This window comes from Meles meles, chromosome 14, assembly GCF_922984935.1.
Source record: "Meles meles chromosome 14, mMelMel3.1 paternal haplotype, whole genome shotgun sequence".
Taxonomy (NCBI): Eukaryota; Metazoa; Chordata; class Mammalia; order Carnivora; family Mustelidae; genus Meles; species Meles meles.
The window spans coordinates 73382462-73400814 of NC_060079.1; the positions used below are offsets into that span (position 1 = coordinate 73382462).

Below are 18353 nucleotides of genomic sequence, written 5' to 3' on the forward strand. Positions count from 1 at the left end.
GCAGAGGAGGAGGCCGGGCAGCCCGCGGCGCCGAAATCTCCCGCGCTCCGGAGCTAGCCCCACCTCCCCAGCCGGACCTCACGCCCCTCGGCGCGGCGCTGCCAGCCAGCCAGCCAGCCCCTCCCGCCACCCTCCCGACGTCACCCTAGGCCCCAGCTGGCCGGCAAAGTCCCCGCCCCACCTCGTCCGCGACAAGCCCGGCTGCCCGCCTCGAGTCGCCAGTGACGGCACTGCAGGGTGCGTGGCCAATCCGCGCGGCCCCGGAGGAGGCGGCCTCGGCCCCGCCTCCTGCGCCCAGAGCCAATGAGAGGCTTGCGCTGGGGGCCGCGGAGGGGTGAGGGGTCGCGAGGCCCCGCCCCATCCTCCCCTTTCCCCTTTGCCCGGCCCTTTCCCGCCCGGCCCCCCAGCCCCGCGCCGCCGCTGGTGCAGGTCCCCGCGCTGGGCCCGCCCCCACCCCTCCCGCCGGCCCGCCAGCGCGCCTCACGGCTCCTGTCTCCCCTCCCTCCTTCTCTCTCACACGCCTAGCGCAATGGCGGCGGCCGCGGCGGAGCAGCAACAGTTCTACCTGCTCCTGGGAAACCTGCTCAGCCCCGACAATGTGGTCCGGAAACAGGCAGAGGTAACCGAGCTCGCCGCCCCCGACTCCGCGCCCGGGCCGGCGCGCAGCCCTTTCCCCGCCGCCGTCCCGCCGGGCCTCGGCCGCTCAGCGGTGGCGGCGCAGGCCGGGCCGGGCGGCGGCCGCGCAGCCCACGTGTGAGGCAGCCCGCGGCTCCCGGCCGTGCCCCTGGGCCCTTCCGGCCCTTGTCGCGGCGACGCCGGGTGCCATTTAGCACCCCGCCGCCCCTCGCACACACGTGCGGCTACTCCTGACACGCTGCCCCCGCCCAGATGGGGAAGCCGGGCGGCGGGGAGGGACGTGGGGTGTGGGGCGGGCCCCCGGCTTCCCCTTGCCCCTTTCCCGCTTTCTCCCGGTGGGAGGCTCCGCCGCTCTTCGGTCCTCGGTCTCCGCCTAACCTAGCCCTCCTGGTGCCCCAAACCCCGGCTGCTCCCTGAGCCATCACCCCTATTTCTCTCCCGTCCTCTCATTCTTCGGTACCATCTTTCCCTCCCCCATCCCCTCCTTTTGAAATGTGTGCCTTCTCTTGCCTTTCCACTTACTTCCATGTAGTCTTCTTTCTCTTGTCTGGTTCTCAACATCGGAAGCTGGATTTCCCTCCTCCCCACCTCCACCCCCAATTTTGTGAAGTTTCCTTTAGGGTTTCTTTCTAAACACCTTCCACCTTTATTTTTCCTTTAGACAAATTTTCTTTGATCTCTAGAGATTTGTGGTCTCATAACATAACTGCGATGTCCTGGGACTTCCGTTGTGTAAGTGGGCCAGTGCTACCATATGTTTAAGTCTTTAATTTCATTAAATCTAACCTGAATCAATCTCTCTCTCTCTCTCTTTTTTTCTTTAAAACTACCTCTGTCTGGCTCCCGGCCTCCAAATTGGGGAGCTGTGGATACAAGAGACAGTATTTCAAGAGACAGTGTTTTCAGATATATCTGCAAGTAACAGCAAGACACAATTCAGTGTGAGACTGAACTGAGGCTGTCAATGTCCAGAACTCGATGTATACATGAGACACTAAAAGGGAAGGGCAGAAACTTTCTAGATTCTTTTAAGTGCATCATAAGAACCTGTCTTCAAATTTGATTTTATGTAGAATTCTCTACCTCCAGGAGATTAAAGATTTTTGTAAGGTTTAGTGAAGGATGTTCAGCTAGATATTTTTACAGAGCAGAAATTAATTTTAATGTAGCTAATGAAATTGGGGGACAAGTCCTTTTGTCCTCATGAATTTTATAGATGTCTTTAGAATCACAGTGTTGTTAATGTTTACTTTGATTAGGATATGGTGGCTAAGCTTAGTGGTTTTATACTATGTGAAGTGAATACACAGGAAGGTCAGTTCTGTATGAAAAAGCACTTTAAACAGTTATTAACATTAGTCTAATGATTTTTGATTCATGTATTATACATGTGATACATGTTCAGGGTAAAAATTTAAACAGTGCGAATCATTTTTTATCCCATTCCCCAGAGATAACTACTTTTAAGTGTCTTGTGAGTAGTCCTTGAAAATATCCTTACTAGTGCAAATGTATGCATTCATTTTTACATGAATGGGCCTATCATACACATACTGTTGTGCAACTTGGATTTTTTCACTCAGCATATTTCACATTGCCACATATTCTGTTAAAGCAGCTATGTAGTTTTCCGTCATGTGGGTGAATTATTCAGCCAACCCTCCTATGAATGGACATTAGATTTCCAGTGTCCTCTTAAAAATAGGAATACATGCATACTTATCTTTTCAGGCTTTGCTGGTTTACTTGTGGAATACTTAAAAGTAGCGTTTGTCCTTGGAAGTAATGTGCATTGATTAGTTGTATCAATTTGCACTCCTATCAGAGGGATGTGATGATCCTATAAAACCATTTTAATACATTCTGCTAACTCCGGAGGTAATTTTTCGCCAAAATAAGTTCTTAATCCTAACCCATAATGGAAATTGCCATGTGTTACAAAGCAGAACAGCATTGTAATTAGTAAGCGAGTTTAATTCTCCCTCTTCCCTCCAGTTGCTTAAGTCTCTATTGTCAAGCCTAGTGGGGAATCTCTCTTCTATTGAACTTAATACCAGTGTCTGGTTCAGCTTGAATTCCAGTTGGTGCCTGTTGTAAATCTTTTATCACTTCCATCACTTTGGGGATAGTTAGCAGCATTCAGCACATTTTCTCATAAAGAACAGTTGAAAAGTACAGTTGAACCTTGAACAACTCAGAGGTTAGGGACACTGGCTTACATACCCCCGACTCCCCAGAAACTTAACCAATAGCCTCCTGTTGACTAGAAGCCTTACCAGTAACATAAACAGCCAATTAACACATATTTTGAATGTTATACATACTGTGTACTACATTTTTACAAGAAGCTAAGTTAGAGAAAAGACAATGTTATGAAGAAAATCATAAGAGAAGATACATTGCAGTACTATACTGTGTTCATTAAAAAAAGTCCATGTATAAGTGGACCCATGCAGTTCAAACCCATGTTGTTCAAGGGTCAGCTATACTGTTAGTTTCTATTTTTACTTTCTTTAGACTCTATTTTACTTTCTTTGTGTATCCTGGAAATATATAAATATGTAATTAGGTATTATAAAATAAAATATTATTTATCTGACACCCAATAAAGTAAATATTAAAGGGGTAGTTTCCTGGTCTCACATAACACAAAGCTGGACTATAAGTAGAGCTTCTTAAGAAAGGAAAACATTTGAAAAATAAATTAGCTGCATATAATATTTTCATGCCCCCTTTTTTGCCTTATGAAATGAGCTGTTAATAAGTAATCAAATGAAATTGAATATTACAGTCTGATATAGCAAATACAGGAAATTTTTTTAACTAAAGAATTGGCAAACAGTCAGTAGATATCTTTGCAATTTACTCAGTCAAAATAAAAATACTTAGTTGACACAAATACCAAACTGTTGAGTAAGATGACTTGTTTTATATTCAAATGTGAAATCAAGTACAGTAGAAGACTTTCGTTGTAATATATTAAAAACATTAAAGGTCTTCAAAACTTTTATTTTTTTTTTAATTTAATTTTCTTATTTATTTGACAGACAGAGATCACAAGTAGGCAGAGAGGCAGGCAGAGAGAAAGGAAGGGGAGCAGGCTCTCTGCCAAGCGGGGAGGAGGCTCTCTGCCAAGCAGAGAGCCCGATGCGGGGCTTGATCCCAGGACCTGGGATCATGACCTGAGCTGAAGGCAGAGGCTTAACCCACTGAGCCACTCAGGCGCCCCTCTCTTCAAAACTTTTAAAAGTTTCTAAAACTTCCATTGTATAAACCATTTGGTGGCCTTTATATTTTCTGTTAAATCTTCAAGGATTTTTTTTTCTTTTTTTACAAAAAATCTTTCTGACGCTTGAAGAAAATGATTTCAATGCCCCTAAGTCTCAAAACACAGTAACATGAATAAACAATTAAATTAGTTGACAGATGATACAAAGTTGAATGTCCATGGCATTCATGATGTGACATAAGCTTAAGTATTTTTTATTAATCATATGCATGGATTTTATATTCTTATTTTTTCCATTGACTTTGTTTTTCATTGATTCTAATATAGAACTTCATTAATGAGATTTTAATTGAAGGAAGGTAACATTGAAAAATATACTTGATTTTTGAGGAACCAGGGTGTTTACTAACTAAAAGTTGTTGTACTAGGTGAAACTTGTCCTCTCTTCATATGCAGGCTAACGATAAATATTTATGGAATGAGTGAGATAAGTACTTACATTTCTTCTTTGTGGGCAGGAAAGGGGGAGGTGAAATCTGCTTTAGGTTGTCTGATTGCGCATGCTGAAATCAGATGGAATTGAAGTTTTGTTTGCCATGACACTGGCAACATTAACTGAACCTGCCTGGCCTAGGAATATTCTTAGAAAGAATAGTTGTATTTTTATATAGTCTTTGTGTATGTGTTCTTTGTGTTTGCTGCACTCCAATGTGATAGGTGCTGGGAATACAAGGAGAAAGAGATACCATCTTTGTTTTGGTGGAACTCAGCCTATTTTGGCTAATAACTTGATTTTAAGGCTGTGTTCTTTTTGCCAAACTATTATCCTTGACCAGTGTTACGGTGTAAATGTAATACTTTATCTGGATTGCCACAATGGAACAGAACAAATGGGGAGAACCCTCTCTCGGGAGTCAGATGTCACTCATACTAAACTCTTTCTCCTTTGACTTCTAATTCTTTATGGAATAGTTTAGTATTTGACTTACTGTTTGTAAGTGTCTATTAGAATTAGCGTAGTACAACTGTCAAATCAATAGTCCCAGCTGGGCAAGGCTTTCTGAGAGTGATATCCTAGTAAAGCATTTTTTTCCTGAAACTTGATTTAGACCACTGGAAATTAAAGTGTTAAACATTTATAACATCTGTAGTGTATGGGGGCTAGGCTAGGTACAAAGACTAAAAAGGCATTTTTATTGTACTGCGAGAGACTATGTTTAAATGGAAAGGCTATAACCGGTTTTTCAGTTGCATTCGTAAAGATTAGGTGAGAAACCTCAAGGTACATAGCCATTTTTGCAATCATCTTATGAATATCTCTACATAAATTACTTCATTTGTGTATACGTAAATTCAGACCATCTCCTTAGCTGTAAATGGTTGTCACAGTTCTTAGCGTTGTTGCGTTCCTATGTGCCTATGTACTTGAAAAGAACTTGAGATTATCAGAAGATACGGAAATCTTTCCCCTGCGTGTATTCTTTGGATTGAGGTATGTTTGAGAAGTTTGAAAACTGTGTAGCACACTGCATAAATAGAAGTGGGTGGTTGGTGGAGTCAGACGGACCCCCAGGAGTGAAACCCAGAAAGAGGGAGCATTCAGTACAGCTGGCCTCAGAAAACCAGAGTTCTTTCTACTGCTTATTGTATGTGACCTTTGGCAGGTCATTTCACTTCTGAGCCTTTATTTCCTTATCTGTCACTATCTCAGAGATGCCGAAGAGTACTTAATAAAAGCTATAATAAGGTAGATGTAGATTCAGGGAGACCCTTTGTTCCCTCCCTTGTCCTTGTCACTTCTGTCCAGAGAAACCAGGTGGGTTATGGGGTGGTGGTTCTCAGAGAGCAGGCAAGGTAGGCATCTTCTTGGGGAAAATGATTCCAAGTATATTTCAGAGAATGATGTTTCTTCCACAGTAAAAGACTGCTATTGTTAGAATTCTTATACATGCACGTAAATCTATACTTCTCTTCAACTTGCATAGTTAGATCTTATATTTTGATCCATTCTGACAATCATCTTTTGATTGGTGTCAACTTTTTATTGTTAACCAATGTGCTCTCATTTTACATTATTCATGGAGAAGGAAAGAAGTGCCCTAATTCATAAAACCTAGATTTCTAGATAATTATTAAAATGATATTAAAGAAATTATAATGAAGTCTCCTGGCCATGTTCATTTATTTATGTACATAAGTTTTAGTATAATCTTTGCTTGAAAGAAAAATTAGCATAAAGAATTTGAATGCTTTCTTTCCCTTTCTTGGACTTCCTTCATCTGAGATATGTCTCTGGTGGTTGTTAAGTAGTGGTAACTTGAACCATTCTATATCATTCTATATCATCTATATATTCTATATCATCTATATCATCTGATCTAGAAAATAATGACAAGATAAGTAGTTTTCCATGATGTAAAGGGATATTAGGTGAGCCCTTAATTAACAGCATGGTAGCTCAGGTCACATTTAAGAATTTTTTGGCCCTCTTTTGCCTTAAATTTTGTTCATCAGAAAAGCAAAAGTTTGGAAGGTGTGCACATACATTAGAAAAATGTAAGAGCTGAAGGTGGAAGGGAGCTTGAAAGTCACTCTCTAGACATCCTTTCTTTCCGCTGAATTGTATTTTGTGTCTCACAGGGGAATTTTACCACCAGACCTAGATTACATGGTTTCTTGTGCATGGACCTTGCCCATTCTTCATTGCACTTATTTTCACTCATGTGCTTATGACATTTTTTAACATATTCTAACCTTAAACTTTTTCTTTTTCCTGTAGGAAACCTATGAGAATATCCCAGGCCAGTCAAAGATCACATTCCTCCTACAAGCCATCAGAAATACAACAGCTGCTGAGGAGGTATTCTTTAGTATTTGAGATTATGACATTCTAACAAAACCAGTTGGGTATTAGATGGTGGTCTGTGGGTAATGTGAACTGTTGTTGACTGCATAAATGTTACCAGAACTTCGAACTTAGTATTTGCTAGAAGCTATTTTCCAGTTAGAGTTTTCTTTGAGTACCCTTTATTAAGAATGAAATTTCTTTTCTCTGTGTCAAATGATGTGTCCAGGATACTTTAAGTTAATGGTTTTCAAATAATTACATAAAAATATGTTAAATTTAAGTGATTTCTGTAGCTGTAGGAAAAAAATTTTCTTTCGTGCAACAATTCATTCTAAAGGAGGAAATTAATTCATTTGGCGTTTTAATGTGTTGCCAGATGTTTCCAAGAAAATATGTATTGTCTGTCTTCAAAATTTTTATGCTTATAGTCATCTCTAGGTAGTAAAGAATATGTGCTAAAGATGTTTAGGAACAGAGACACTTTGTTGAATCCTTTATAAATCATGGTTTTTAGCAGATGACCTTATTACTTTACCAAATTCAGCTTTACTGTTTCTTACTGCTTTTCTGTGCATTTAGCAGCAGATTTTTTTTCCTTCCAGAAGTAATACCCTTATATATATTAAATGTTAAATGAATATTTTCTTTATTTTGGAAAAGGTATCAAAATACCCCAAGTCTAGAAAACCAATCCCACCCATGAAACATGGAATTGAGAATTTGTAAAGTGAGGAAAGCCTGGCCGGCTCAGTTCATCTAGAGCATACAACTCTTGATCTTAGGGCCCCACATTGGGCACAGAGGTGATTTTTTTAAAAAAAGTGAATTTGTATAGTGAGGCTTATTTACTAATATTAAAGCATGAGGGAAATGGAAGTCATACGAAACTTCCACATAGTATTACACCTGACTTCTTGCGGTCACTTAGTTTAAATTGGCAGTTTAATGTTCTTTGGTGATGCTTAGAAAACAGTATAAAGTGCTCTAGTTTCTAAAAATAGCTGACAGAAGGCACTTCTTCACCTTTATAATAGATTCTTTAATTCAAATATGAAGAACAAACATAAAGTAACATCTTTAAAAACAGTTGGCTATTTTAATTGTTAGATTGAATCAAGTTAGTTGTGAAACAGATTTCTTTTTTTTTTTAGGATTTTATTTGAGAAAGAGCACGCTCATGAGAGAGAGGGCATGGATAGGGAAGAGGGGGAGAGGGAAGGGGTGAAGCAGACTCCCCACTGAGCCCAATGTGGGGCTAGGTCCCAGGACCCTGAGATCTGACCTGAGCTGAAGGCAGACACTTAACCAACTGAGCCACCCAGGCGCCCACTATGAAACAAATTTTAAAGCCAAGAATAAATACTACTAAAAACTATCGAATTTTATTTTTAAAAACATATATTGAACCCTTTTTAAATCTTGATTTGATTTAGGAATTAGATGATTGTGAACTAGCCTCAGGATCTTGAGTGTGGCTTCATAGTTGTCAATGTAAGTGTGAGAACGGCATAAACTTGAACTACTTTTACAAGGATTTTAACCACTTTGAATCCTTTCTAGAGCATTAAAGATCTCTTTAAAAGTTTGCTCTTTGCCAAAAGTAATAAGATAAAAAGAGTCAGTGAAAAGGGACTTGAGAAAAATGTTGGCACATTTTATTTGTGTAGCTTAAGTCCTTCTTGTTGGTCACCGTCCCAAACTGATTATAGTGATCATGAGTAGCTGCCATCCAGAAATGAAACAAAACATGAAAAATTGGGTTTTATAGTTTCAATGGTTTGTTGATTTAATATGATAAAATTTTAGAACGGTATTTATCTTCGAATAATGTAAAGGAATATTATACAGAAAATGCCAAACTTAAATATATTTTACAGATTTTTAAATGGGATAAGAATATACACATTGAGATTGATTAGCGCTTTTAGGCATTAGAAACTTGTAATGTTTGTTTGCTCGAATGAAGCATAAAGATAAGTGGATTTGATAGCATGTTATCTAAGAGGCTAATGAAAGGGCTGGTGATAAAGCGAGATTGGCCAGGCTAGGAGTCAGATTAGGTACACTAGAATGAGAGCCAGATGGAAAAGTAGGAAAGGAGCATCCTAAGGGTATATTAATTTCTTGAAAGAATGTATTAAAAGTAGAAATTGTATTAAAAGTAGAAATTAAAGACAGGTTTATCATTGCTAAGAATTTTCCTATTTGTAATCTGTGTTCAGGGATTTTTCCTTAGCTATGAACGAAAAATAAATTGTGGGTAGCATATTCTGTACAGTAGGCTAATGTGACTAGAGTTTTGTGTATTTTACCTATTGTTTTTTTAAATCTAAGTGCTTTTGAATTGTAAAAATAGAATAGTAAAATACATCAATGGTGGAGTGAATGCAGTTTGTTGGAAATTTTTTTCTCTCAAGACACCCAAGTTATTAACCATATTATCCATTTATAGGCTAGACAAATGGCGGCTGTTCTCCTAAGACGTCTTTTGTCCTCTGCATTTGATGAAGTCTATCCAACTCTTCCTTCTGATGTTCAGACTGCCATCAAGAGTGAGCTACTGATGATTATTCAAATGGAAACCCAGTCCAGCATGAGGAAAAAAATTTGTGATATTGCTGCAGAGCTGGCCAGGAATTTAATAGGTGTGTATGCAGATAGATTCATTATTATGTTCTAGAAGAAAATGAGTATAGCCTTTTTTTTTTAAGTTGAATATTCTTAAAAGAAGATTCCTAAGTACCCAAGCACCATTTATTCTCTTCGAAACGAGAGTGATTATGGATTCTGCATTTAGAGCCAAAAGTTACAGATGTTTGTGAAGTATAGTCATAGCACCTACCTGTTGGTCTTCAGAACATCTGTGTGGAGAAATAATTTTGTAGTTTGCCTCCTTAATCTGTAAAGTTTTGAAAGCACAGTGTAACTTACAACCTACTTTGTAGATTAAACTTGCCAACAGAAACAAAAATGCATTAACTCTGGGAGTTTTTGCTATTATATTTGTATATTAGTAAATCATGCACATAGGCTATTATACTACTATACTTTGTACTTTATGAAATACCCCCAAAATGTTATTTTAAACAGTGAAATAAAAGGGAAATCTCTAAAAATGCATTTTACCAATAATCAAAACCCTTTTTGGTCACACTAAAAATATTAATGTAATTGAACATGCTTTTTTTTTTTCTGACTGATTCAGAGATAGGATTTTTTAAAAAGATTTATTTATTTTAGAGACAGAGAGTTGGGGGGAGGAGGGGCAAAGGGAGAGGGGAGAGAGAATCTTAAGCAGGCTCTGTGCTGAGCACCAAGCCCAAAACAGGGCTTGATTTCATGACCTTGAGATCATGACCTGAGTTGAAACCAAGAGATGCTTAACCGACTGCACCAGCCAGGCACCCCATTCATAGACATGATGTTAAACTCAATTCATTTTGGCAGTATTTTTAAAGGTTGAAAAGACTGCCTCATGAAGATAAGGGCTAAATGGGAGAATATTGTTGGTTGTGCTTATTAGTAAATCATGACTAATTTTTTTTTTAATTTAATACCTAGCTAACATATAGTGTAGTATTGATTTCAGAAGTAGAATTTAGTGATTCATCACTTAAATACAACACCCAGTGCTCATGACAAGTACTCTCCTTAATACCTATCACCCATCTAGCCTTTACCCAGCCCACCTCCCCTCCAGCAACCCTTGGTTTATTCTCTATGGTTAAGAGTCTCTGTGATTTGCCTCCCTCTATGATTTTATTTTTCTTTTCTTTCTCCTGTGTTTATCTGTTTTGTTTCTTAAATTCGGTGACATTTGGGCTCTTCCCATCATTTGGCGATTTGACAGTGCTGTTATAAACATTGGGGTGCACATGCCCCTTTGAATCCGCTTTTTTGTATCCTTTGGATAAATACCTAGTAGTGCAGTTGCTGGATATTAGGGTATGACACTAATTTTTGAATCTTCACTACCAATAATGCCAAGTCAGTTGTTCAAGTCAGCTGACTGATACCAGCCAATTCTTAAAAATAGGAAATGTGTTAAATTATTTTAAATAAGTTCAAAACCCCCTGAAACCTTTAAATTTGAATATTTAAAGTAGCCTAGAAAATCTGTTTTCAAGTTCAAGTGTGCAGATAAGAATTGTGTTAGGTGTACATATCATTTCTAATTCAAAATCACTTAATAATAAAAAGGAATGTTTTGAAGTATGCTCTCCATAGATTTTTTTTTTTTTTTAAATAGCGATTTCATTTCCCTAACCTCTAAGCACGATCTTTATGTTAAAGAGACTGATTAAGGTTTTTTGTTTTTTGTTTTTTTTTAATGTCAGCTGAGTAGCACATTTGTCATTTCAAAAAAATGCAGAAAATGTGGAAGGGAAATTTTTTAAAAAGGAAAAGTGTGTACATAACTCATCTGTAATTTCTACAACTTTTATAAAATTCTTTGTGACAGTATAATTTGTGAGTCTTTTAACTAGTACAGATTTTTGTGGTCACTCATTTTTATTACAAAGTGCCACAAAAATTCTTTATTTTAAAATCTGGTTTAAAAATAAGCACCTTGTGGGGCGCCTGGGTGGCTCAGTGGGTTAAGCCGCTGCCTTCGGCTCAGGTCATGATCTCAGGGTCCTGGGATCGAGTCCCGCATTGGGCTCTCTGCTCAGCAGGGAGCCTGCTTCCCTCTCTCTCTCTCTGCCTGCCTCTCTATCTACTTGTGATCTCTCTCTGTCAAATAAATAATAAAATATAAAGAAAATTTAATTTTAAAAATAAGCACCTTGTTAGCACGAGTACTCCTCTGGGTCCTGGGATTTCCACTCTTGGATCTTCTCCAGTTTGAAGGTAATATTTACAGTGTTTTGGCTTCAAGACCTTGATACCAAATACTAACTTTGCCTTCTTTTTAAACTCTTTAATAGCAATAGTATATATAAATAAATAAAAACTTTAAAAAAACCCACAGGGGCTCCTGGGTGACTTAGTTGGTTAAGCATCTGCCTTCGGCTCAGGTCATGATTCCAGGGTTCTGGGATGGAGTCCCACATGGGGCTCCCTGCCCAGGAAATCTGCTTCTCCCTTCCACCTCCCCCAACCCTGACCCCCACTCACACACTCACCCTGTCTCTCTCTCTCATAAAAATAAATTCTTTTAAAAAGTAAACTCTTTAATAGCAATAGTGTAAATAAGAGTTAACCAATCAAATAGTCATGGTGTTGCCTTTTCTCCAGATGCTACTCCTTGGAAATACCACTGTTGATTCTCTTTTTATGTAACCCAAAAACACGGTTGCTTTTTTTACAAGATTAGAATGCCATGTTTATGGTTAAAGAACCTAATTGTATTGGGATTTCTTTTTAAATGTAGGGCATGTGACATTTTCTACTGCTACATACTTTGAGGCTTATAAAATGAAAAGAGTAACCCTTCATTTTTTGAAGTTTTGACTTACACACTTTGCACCTGGATTTCTTTACTTTTAGATGAGGATGGCAACAATCAGTGGCCTGAAGGTTTGAAGTTCCTTTTTGATTCAGTGAGCTCTCAAAATATGGGACTGCGGGAAGCTGCCCTTCACATTTTCTGGTACATACATTTATCTTAATGTCCTGAAAAATTAAATGTCATGAATCTGCAAAACACATTTTAATTGATTGTTTTAGTCTGACTTTTTAGACTTAAATAATGCCTTTAAGTGAACTTTGTATTTGTGTTGGACGTAAAATTGATTTAAAAAAAAAAAAAAAAGCTTTTAATTTCATTTTATAATCCTTTTTTGTACACAAGTGTTCTCTGCATTTTTTAAAAGAATCCTTTGTCTTTTATGATTCCATAAAAGATATTTTCTTTATTTGGAGATTGACACAGTATACTAGATATAAATATAGCTTTTAAAAAGCCACTTGAATATGAAATCTTGAAGAAGAAAGAAAAGGCCGGTGAATCCCCATTGTTTTCTGAATGTTCTATAACCAAACTTTTATACAGTATTTTAATAAACTTCTGTATACTTAAAAGCAAATGGTTAAAGTTGAGAATTATGATTATCTGCGCTAAGAAAAAATATGTCCATGTTATACAGCTCTATGGTAAAAATATAATTGGATTTATAACTTTCCAAGATTGTATATTTTTAAAAATGAGTTCTACCTTGAACATCAGAAGAGGATAAGGATAGATACTCCACCATTTACTACCTTAGTTTTGAGATGTATCTCACCTGTATTGGTAATCCAGGGTAGAGAATTAATTGAAAGTATTCAGTGTAATTGCTAAGCACAGTTGCAGTAGAACAGAACTTGGACTACCTGGATTATTGACCGAGTCTAGGAGCAGATTGTCAGGCAGCATGGTTACTGCAGCTACCATCTGAAACCTTGTACTTGCTTTTGTCCCGTCCTGTACTCCAGGTCACCTTTCTACGGAGGCAGAGTGATAAGGATAAAGCATGGGGCTGGGATTGGCTGCCGAGTAGCATGTGAGCGCCTGGATTGCCCCTGCTGTCAGTCTAATCCTCTCCACTCTCTTTGTTGCCATTCGCCCAACCCCAAAAGAGGATTGCTTGGAGGATGGGCAGATGATGTTCAGCCTTCTAGGTTAATGCACCCTTGGGTCAGGCTGATGTTTAAGGTTAGATGAGAGCATTAGATGCTCTAGCTGATACTTCCCTAAAATACAGTGTCATTTGGATCTTTTTTAGGAATTTTCCTGGAATTTTTGGGAACCAACAGCAGCACTATTTAGATGTTATCAAACGGATGTTAGTTCAGTGTATGCAAGATCAGGAACATCCATCGGTAAATAATTTCAATTCCGTTAATACTAACACCTAATTTAATAGACCATTTAACTTGGGGAGGAAATGTATATATTTGGTGATTATCTTTAGTTTTAATACTTCAAAATATAAATGCTAGTTTTACTGATGAAGAAAAATTTCATCGTGAGTAAGAAATCTTGAACCTGCATCCATCCAAAATTTCGCACGTTTGACATATCTTACTGTCTTCGTTGTAGATCAGGACATTATCTGCTAGAGCGACAGCTGCATTTATACTTGCAAATGAGCATAACGTTGCCCTATTCAAACATTTTGCAGACTTGTTACCTGGATTCTTACAGGTAAGAAAACAGTATAAAACAAGTGATAATTATATCCTACTGGTTTTCCGTAGTTTAAGGTCCCGTCAGAGTTCTCTGTTGTATTCATTTATTCAGTACATTTGTTGCCTACTGTGTGCTGGCACTGGACGCTAGGGATTCAGCCGTGAACAGGACATGCAAGCCTCTTCCCACTGAACTTTGATCTCTTGCCTTTCATAGACTCTTGGTCTTTTAAAATATTTAGGATTTCAAATTTTTCTAGAACATAAATGATAAAAGCAATTTATGGCTATTGAATATATAACCACATAAGTTATTACCATAGGATCAGCCAAATAACCCATGAAACATAATGCCCATTTGACATAAGGAGAAGCTAAAGAGGAGAGATTAAGAAACTTGCCCAAAATCACAGTGTTGGTAAGCGATGGAAACGTGATCCAAACCCAAACTGGACAGTAGTCCTTATTCTTAAGCCCAGGACTTGAAATGGTTTGGACTATGAAGTGAACAGATTATGGTTAATTGTCACTATTGGATCCCAAAGGTGTTATTACTTTAGGGATACTTTTCTACTTTAATCAGAAAGTAAAAGAAGATTGTGTAAGTTAGAGCAACTTGTTAGACCCATATTTTGTAATAACTGCATATTCTGTTTTGAAATGCATAGGTAACATGCTTATGTACACATACAAGTTTTAAAAATACAAATATATTGCCCTAAGTTAACACAAAGAAATAAAAAGAAGGGAATAAACTGTAAAATGGCATGGTTTTCAATCTATAAATGGTAGGACATGACTACAACAAAAGACATAGACTCAGTAATTTTTAATTGACCTCTACAAACATGGTAGCTAAACAGGTAGACTGACAGATATCGTTGACAAGGCAAACACCATGAATGCTGTTAGTATTGATGATTTGATTTCCAGAAACGGTATAAGTCTGGACAGAACAAAGTATGTATCCATTCTTGATTTATACAGTATTTGCACTTGCAGGTGGGGGAATCATGGTACATTAAAAGCAGACACAAATTAATTTGTGAGTTAGGTTTTAGGTTCAGATCATTATAAATGAGTTTTTCACTTTTATCATCTTGTGAATTCCTCAGAAGCATTTGTGTCACAGGTGTGGGCTATCTGGAAACCCTGGCCTTTTCCCTTCCTCAGTCATTGTGATAACCAAGAAAACTGGGAGAAATAGTGTCCCCGTTGAGAACCACTGGGTTAGAGAGCATTTAGAAGAGTTAAAACTGAAAAGACCTGTATGTATTCTGCGTATTTCAGAGTAATTTTGCTAGGTCCAGTAGAAACTTTTCTCCCTGTGCTGTCAAACTGAAAAGATAGTTTGGGTCAATGACAAATAGGAACTTTTCCATTCTGTCGTTTACTACCTAAAAAATTTGGGAGTTACTCACTGCTTAAGTCTAATCTCAGATTTTTCTTCTCCTGACTTTAGAGTAAGTTAAAATGTTAGCCAAAACTTCTAGGAGTTGTCACTCTGAAATAGGCAATGGTACATACAAATGTACTCTTAAATACCACAGTGAGCTAACTTGGTGTCAAAGAGAAATAAACTGAGTATATTGGACCCTTTTTTTTTTTTTTTTTTTTTTTTCAGTTTTATTAATTTGTCAGAGATAGAGCACAAGCAGGGGGAACAGCAGGCAGAGTGAGAGGGACAAGCAAGCTACCTGCTGAGCAAGGACCTGGATGTGGGATTCGATCCCAGGACTCTGGGATCATGACTTGAACCAAAGGGAGATGCTTAACCAGTTGAGTCACTCAGGTGTCCCTGGACACTTTAAATGTATCATAAGGTCTAGTATTTACTGCATGTCTGAAAAAGACGAGGATATGGATATTGGAGGGACAGAGGAAAAGGATTCCTTCTGGTCATGAAAAGAATTCCTTGACAGCCTTAAGTTTATTGTGCTAATTACTATAATTCTGACTTAGAATTAAATATTTATATGTTTCCAGTTAATTTTAGTCGAAGGAGGGTATACATGTGGCTGTGAATTTGCTTCTATAGATTGCTAAGTCGTTATTTAGTGAAAATACTCTTCAGTAATAATATTGTTGTCTGCGTCTTAATGTTTTGACAGTGAGGCATCACATCTATAAAGTGACTCTTGGACATAGACCTTTTTTCTTTTCATTTTTTCCAGGCTGTGAATGACTCGTGCTACCAGAATGACGACTCAGTCCTCAAATCCCTTGTTGAGATTGCAGATACCGTTCCAAAGTATTTGCGTCCTCATTTAGAAGCTACTTTACAGCTAAGTCTAAAGGTAAATTCGGTTTTTCAGTAAGTGTTCTGTTTATTCTTCTTAGTGAATAATCTAAACTATTAATCACATACAAATACATCTTCTCTGTAGTTGTGTGGAGACACCAGCCTCAATAATATGCAACGCCAGCTTGCCCTTGAGGTCATCGTGACCCTGTCTGAGACTGCAGCTGCTATGCTAAGGAAACATACCAGCATTGTTGCACAGACCAGTAAGTCAAAGGCCTTTAAATAATTTGTGTTAAAAGTAGAAAGATTATTGGATGAACGTGCTGGGAGTTGTGTAAACTCACAGATTTGCTGAGAATATAATGAATGTTCTTTTACTATCAGATGAATGTGGAGAAATGTCTTTTTGTATATATATGTGCATGGACCCAGCACGGTGGCTGTGCTGCAGATATTCTGAAATCCCACTGTTGTAGGCATGACTTGTGAGACCTGGAAATAAATCAAAAGATGTGGAGGACTTTTATGGGGGAAATTGGATAACATGTTGAAAGACCGATAGGAGAACTAAATATCACTTCTCCTCAAACTAATGTATAACCTATTACAATTTCGGTCAAAATCCAAATAAAGTTGGTTATAAGTTTGATCCTAAAATTCATGTAAAATAATATAGGTCTTGAAGTAGCTAAGACAATTTAGAGGAGCAGAGTAGAGATCTTGCCTTCTCACCTGTGAATATTTAGAAACTGTTGGTGATAAAGGGAGACAAAGGGATCATAGGAAGCAGGTGGATTTGTGAGTGGATCCATTCATCTGGAAATACAGCGGACTTTAAAAGACAGACAATTGACCAAAGGTCATTCTGTGGCAATAATCTATCCCAACCTCAGATACCCTATAAAAACCAGTTTGGGGTTGATTAAACTCCTAAATGATAAATACTTTTTAAAAGTAAAGCTTGAGAGTAGAGAAAGTTTTGTTTTTTAAGAGTGACTCACAAACCATAGATGCAAACATTGCTAAATTTGCAAATAATAAAACAGTTTTTTGACCAAATACACCGTAAGTGAAAATAAAGGATAAATTGCAGTACACACAATCATCGAGTTCAGGTCTGTAGCAAACAGGCAACTCAACAGGTAGGAACCAGAAGTTCGTAAGGGAGGAGTTGGAACGAGCTAATGAGGGCTGCTCGGCGTCAGTAAACACCAGTGCAGTTGTGGAGTCCTAGGTTGCCACAAAGTTCAGCAGTTACCAAGTGTTGATGAAAGGTGTGGAACAGAGGACTCTTTACCGCTCCAGAGCATCTCACACATGGTAATGAAATAAGACAGATCTTCTTTCAGACTTCTGGAGCAGTGCACGTTTATGCAACCCACTATACTGAACAGTTAGTCTTTCTTACTAATATTGAAGATACCTGTAACAATTTTATGCCCTGATCTCAGACTTGTCAAGGATGTGTGAATAGTAATCTCATCAAAGCAAACTTTGTAATAGGGAGAAAATTAGAAACAACTAAATTGCCCATCAGTAGAGTAGTGTGTTTATGTAATAGAACATCTTGAAGGAATTAAGTTGAAATCCGTGTGTGTTGAGGAGAAAGCAGATTGCCCAAGGAAACACGTAGTATGGTGTTATTTATTGTGTAAAAATTGAAAGCTTGAGCTAGTCCTATATTTTGTATACAGAGAAATCTGTAGTTCCAGTGTAAAAACACTTTGGGAATAAGAGGCATCGATTTTAGGCAGTGGTACCCTCTGGTGACTAAAAGAAAGAATATAATAGGATCTGGGAAGTTTGACTCTTATCTTTAATGTTACTTCTTAAACAGAACAAGATCTAAAGCAAGTGTGGCAAAAAGGTTAAAATTTAACAAACCAGATGTTGAGGGCACAAGCAAATAATTTTTCTGTCTTAGAGACAAAGTAAATCCTTTGGTTTTTACTTAAAATTCTTGTTCATAGGCAGTGATATTAATAAAATAAAAAAGCCACAGTATTTGGGTATGAAATGATGATTTGCTTTAGTTCCTCAGATGTTAGCTATGATGGTTGACCTCGAAGAGGATGAGGACTGGGCAAATGCAGATGAGCTGGAAGATGATGACTTTGACAGGTAATTGCACATGCCGGACACTTTGTTGGAGGCACCCTTGGCGGAATGGAGTGAGTACAGGTTGCAGCGAGAGTTTGGGGTTCTAGGGCCCGTCTCTTTCTGCTGCATTCTGTAATCTAAAGTTAAACTTAAATTTGGAAACTGGGACACTTGGGTTTGTT

At 38.3% G+C, this 18353-nt stretch overlaps 1 protein-coding gene across 1 annotated transcript in view; it reads left to right on the forward strand.

The window, feature by feature from the left end:
• The first annotated feature begins 407 nt into the window (after window positions 1-407).
• The window catches only part of IPO5 (importin 5), a 41143-nt gene continuing 23197 nt past the window's right edge, over window positions 408-18353 (forward strand). The window contains exons 1-9 of the mRNA XM_045978155.1: window positions 408-619; window positions 6645-6725; window positions 9166-9358; window positions 12204-12306; window positions 13421-13517; window positions 13738-13842; window positions 16001-16123; window positions 16214-16334; window positions 18105-18192. Of these exons, the coding sequence (XP_045834111.1) occupies window positions 530-619; window positions 6645-6725; window positions 9166-9358; window positions 12204-12306; window positions 13421-13517; window positions 13738-13842; window positions 16001-16123; window positions 16214-16334; window positions 18105-18192 (1001 nt within the window). The 5' untranslated portion in view covers window positions 408-529. The remainder of the gene's footprint in view (window positions 620-6644; window positions 6726-9165; window positions 9359-12203; window positions 12307-13420; window positions 13518-13737; window positions 13843-16000; window positions 16124-16213; window positions 16335-18104; window positions 18193-18353) is intronic.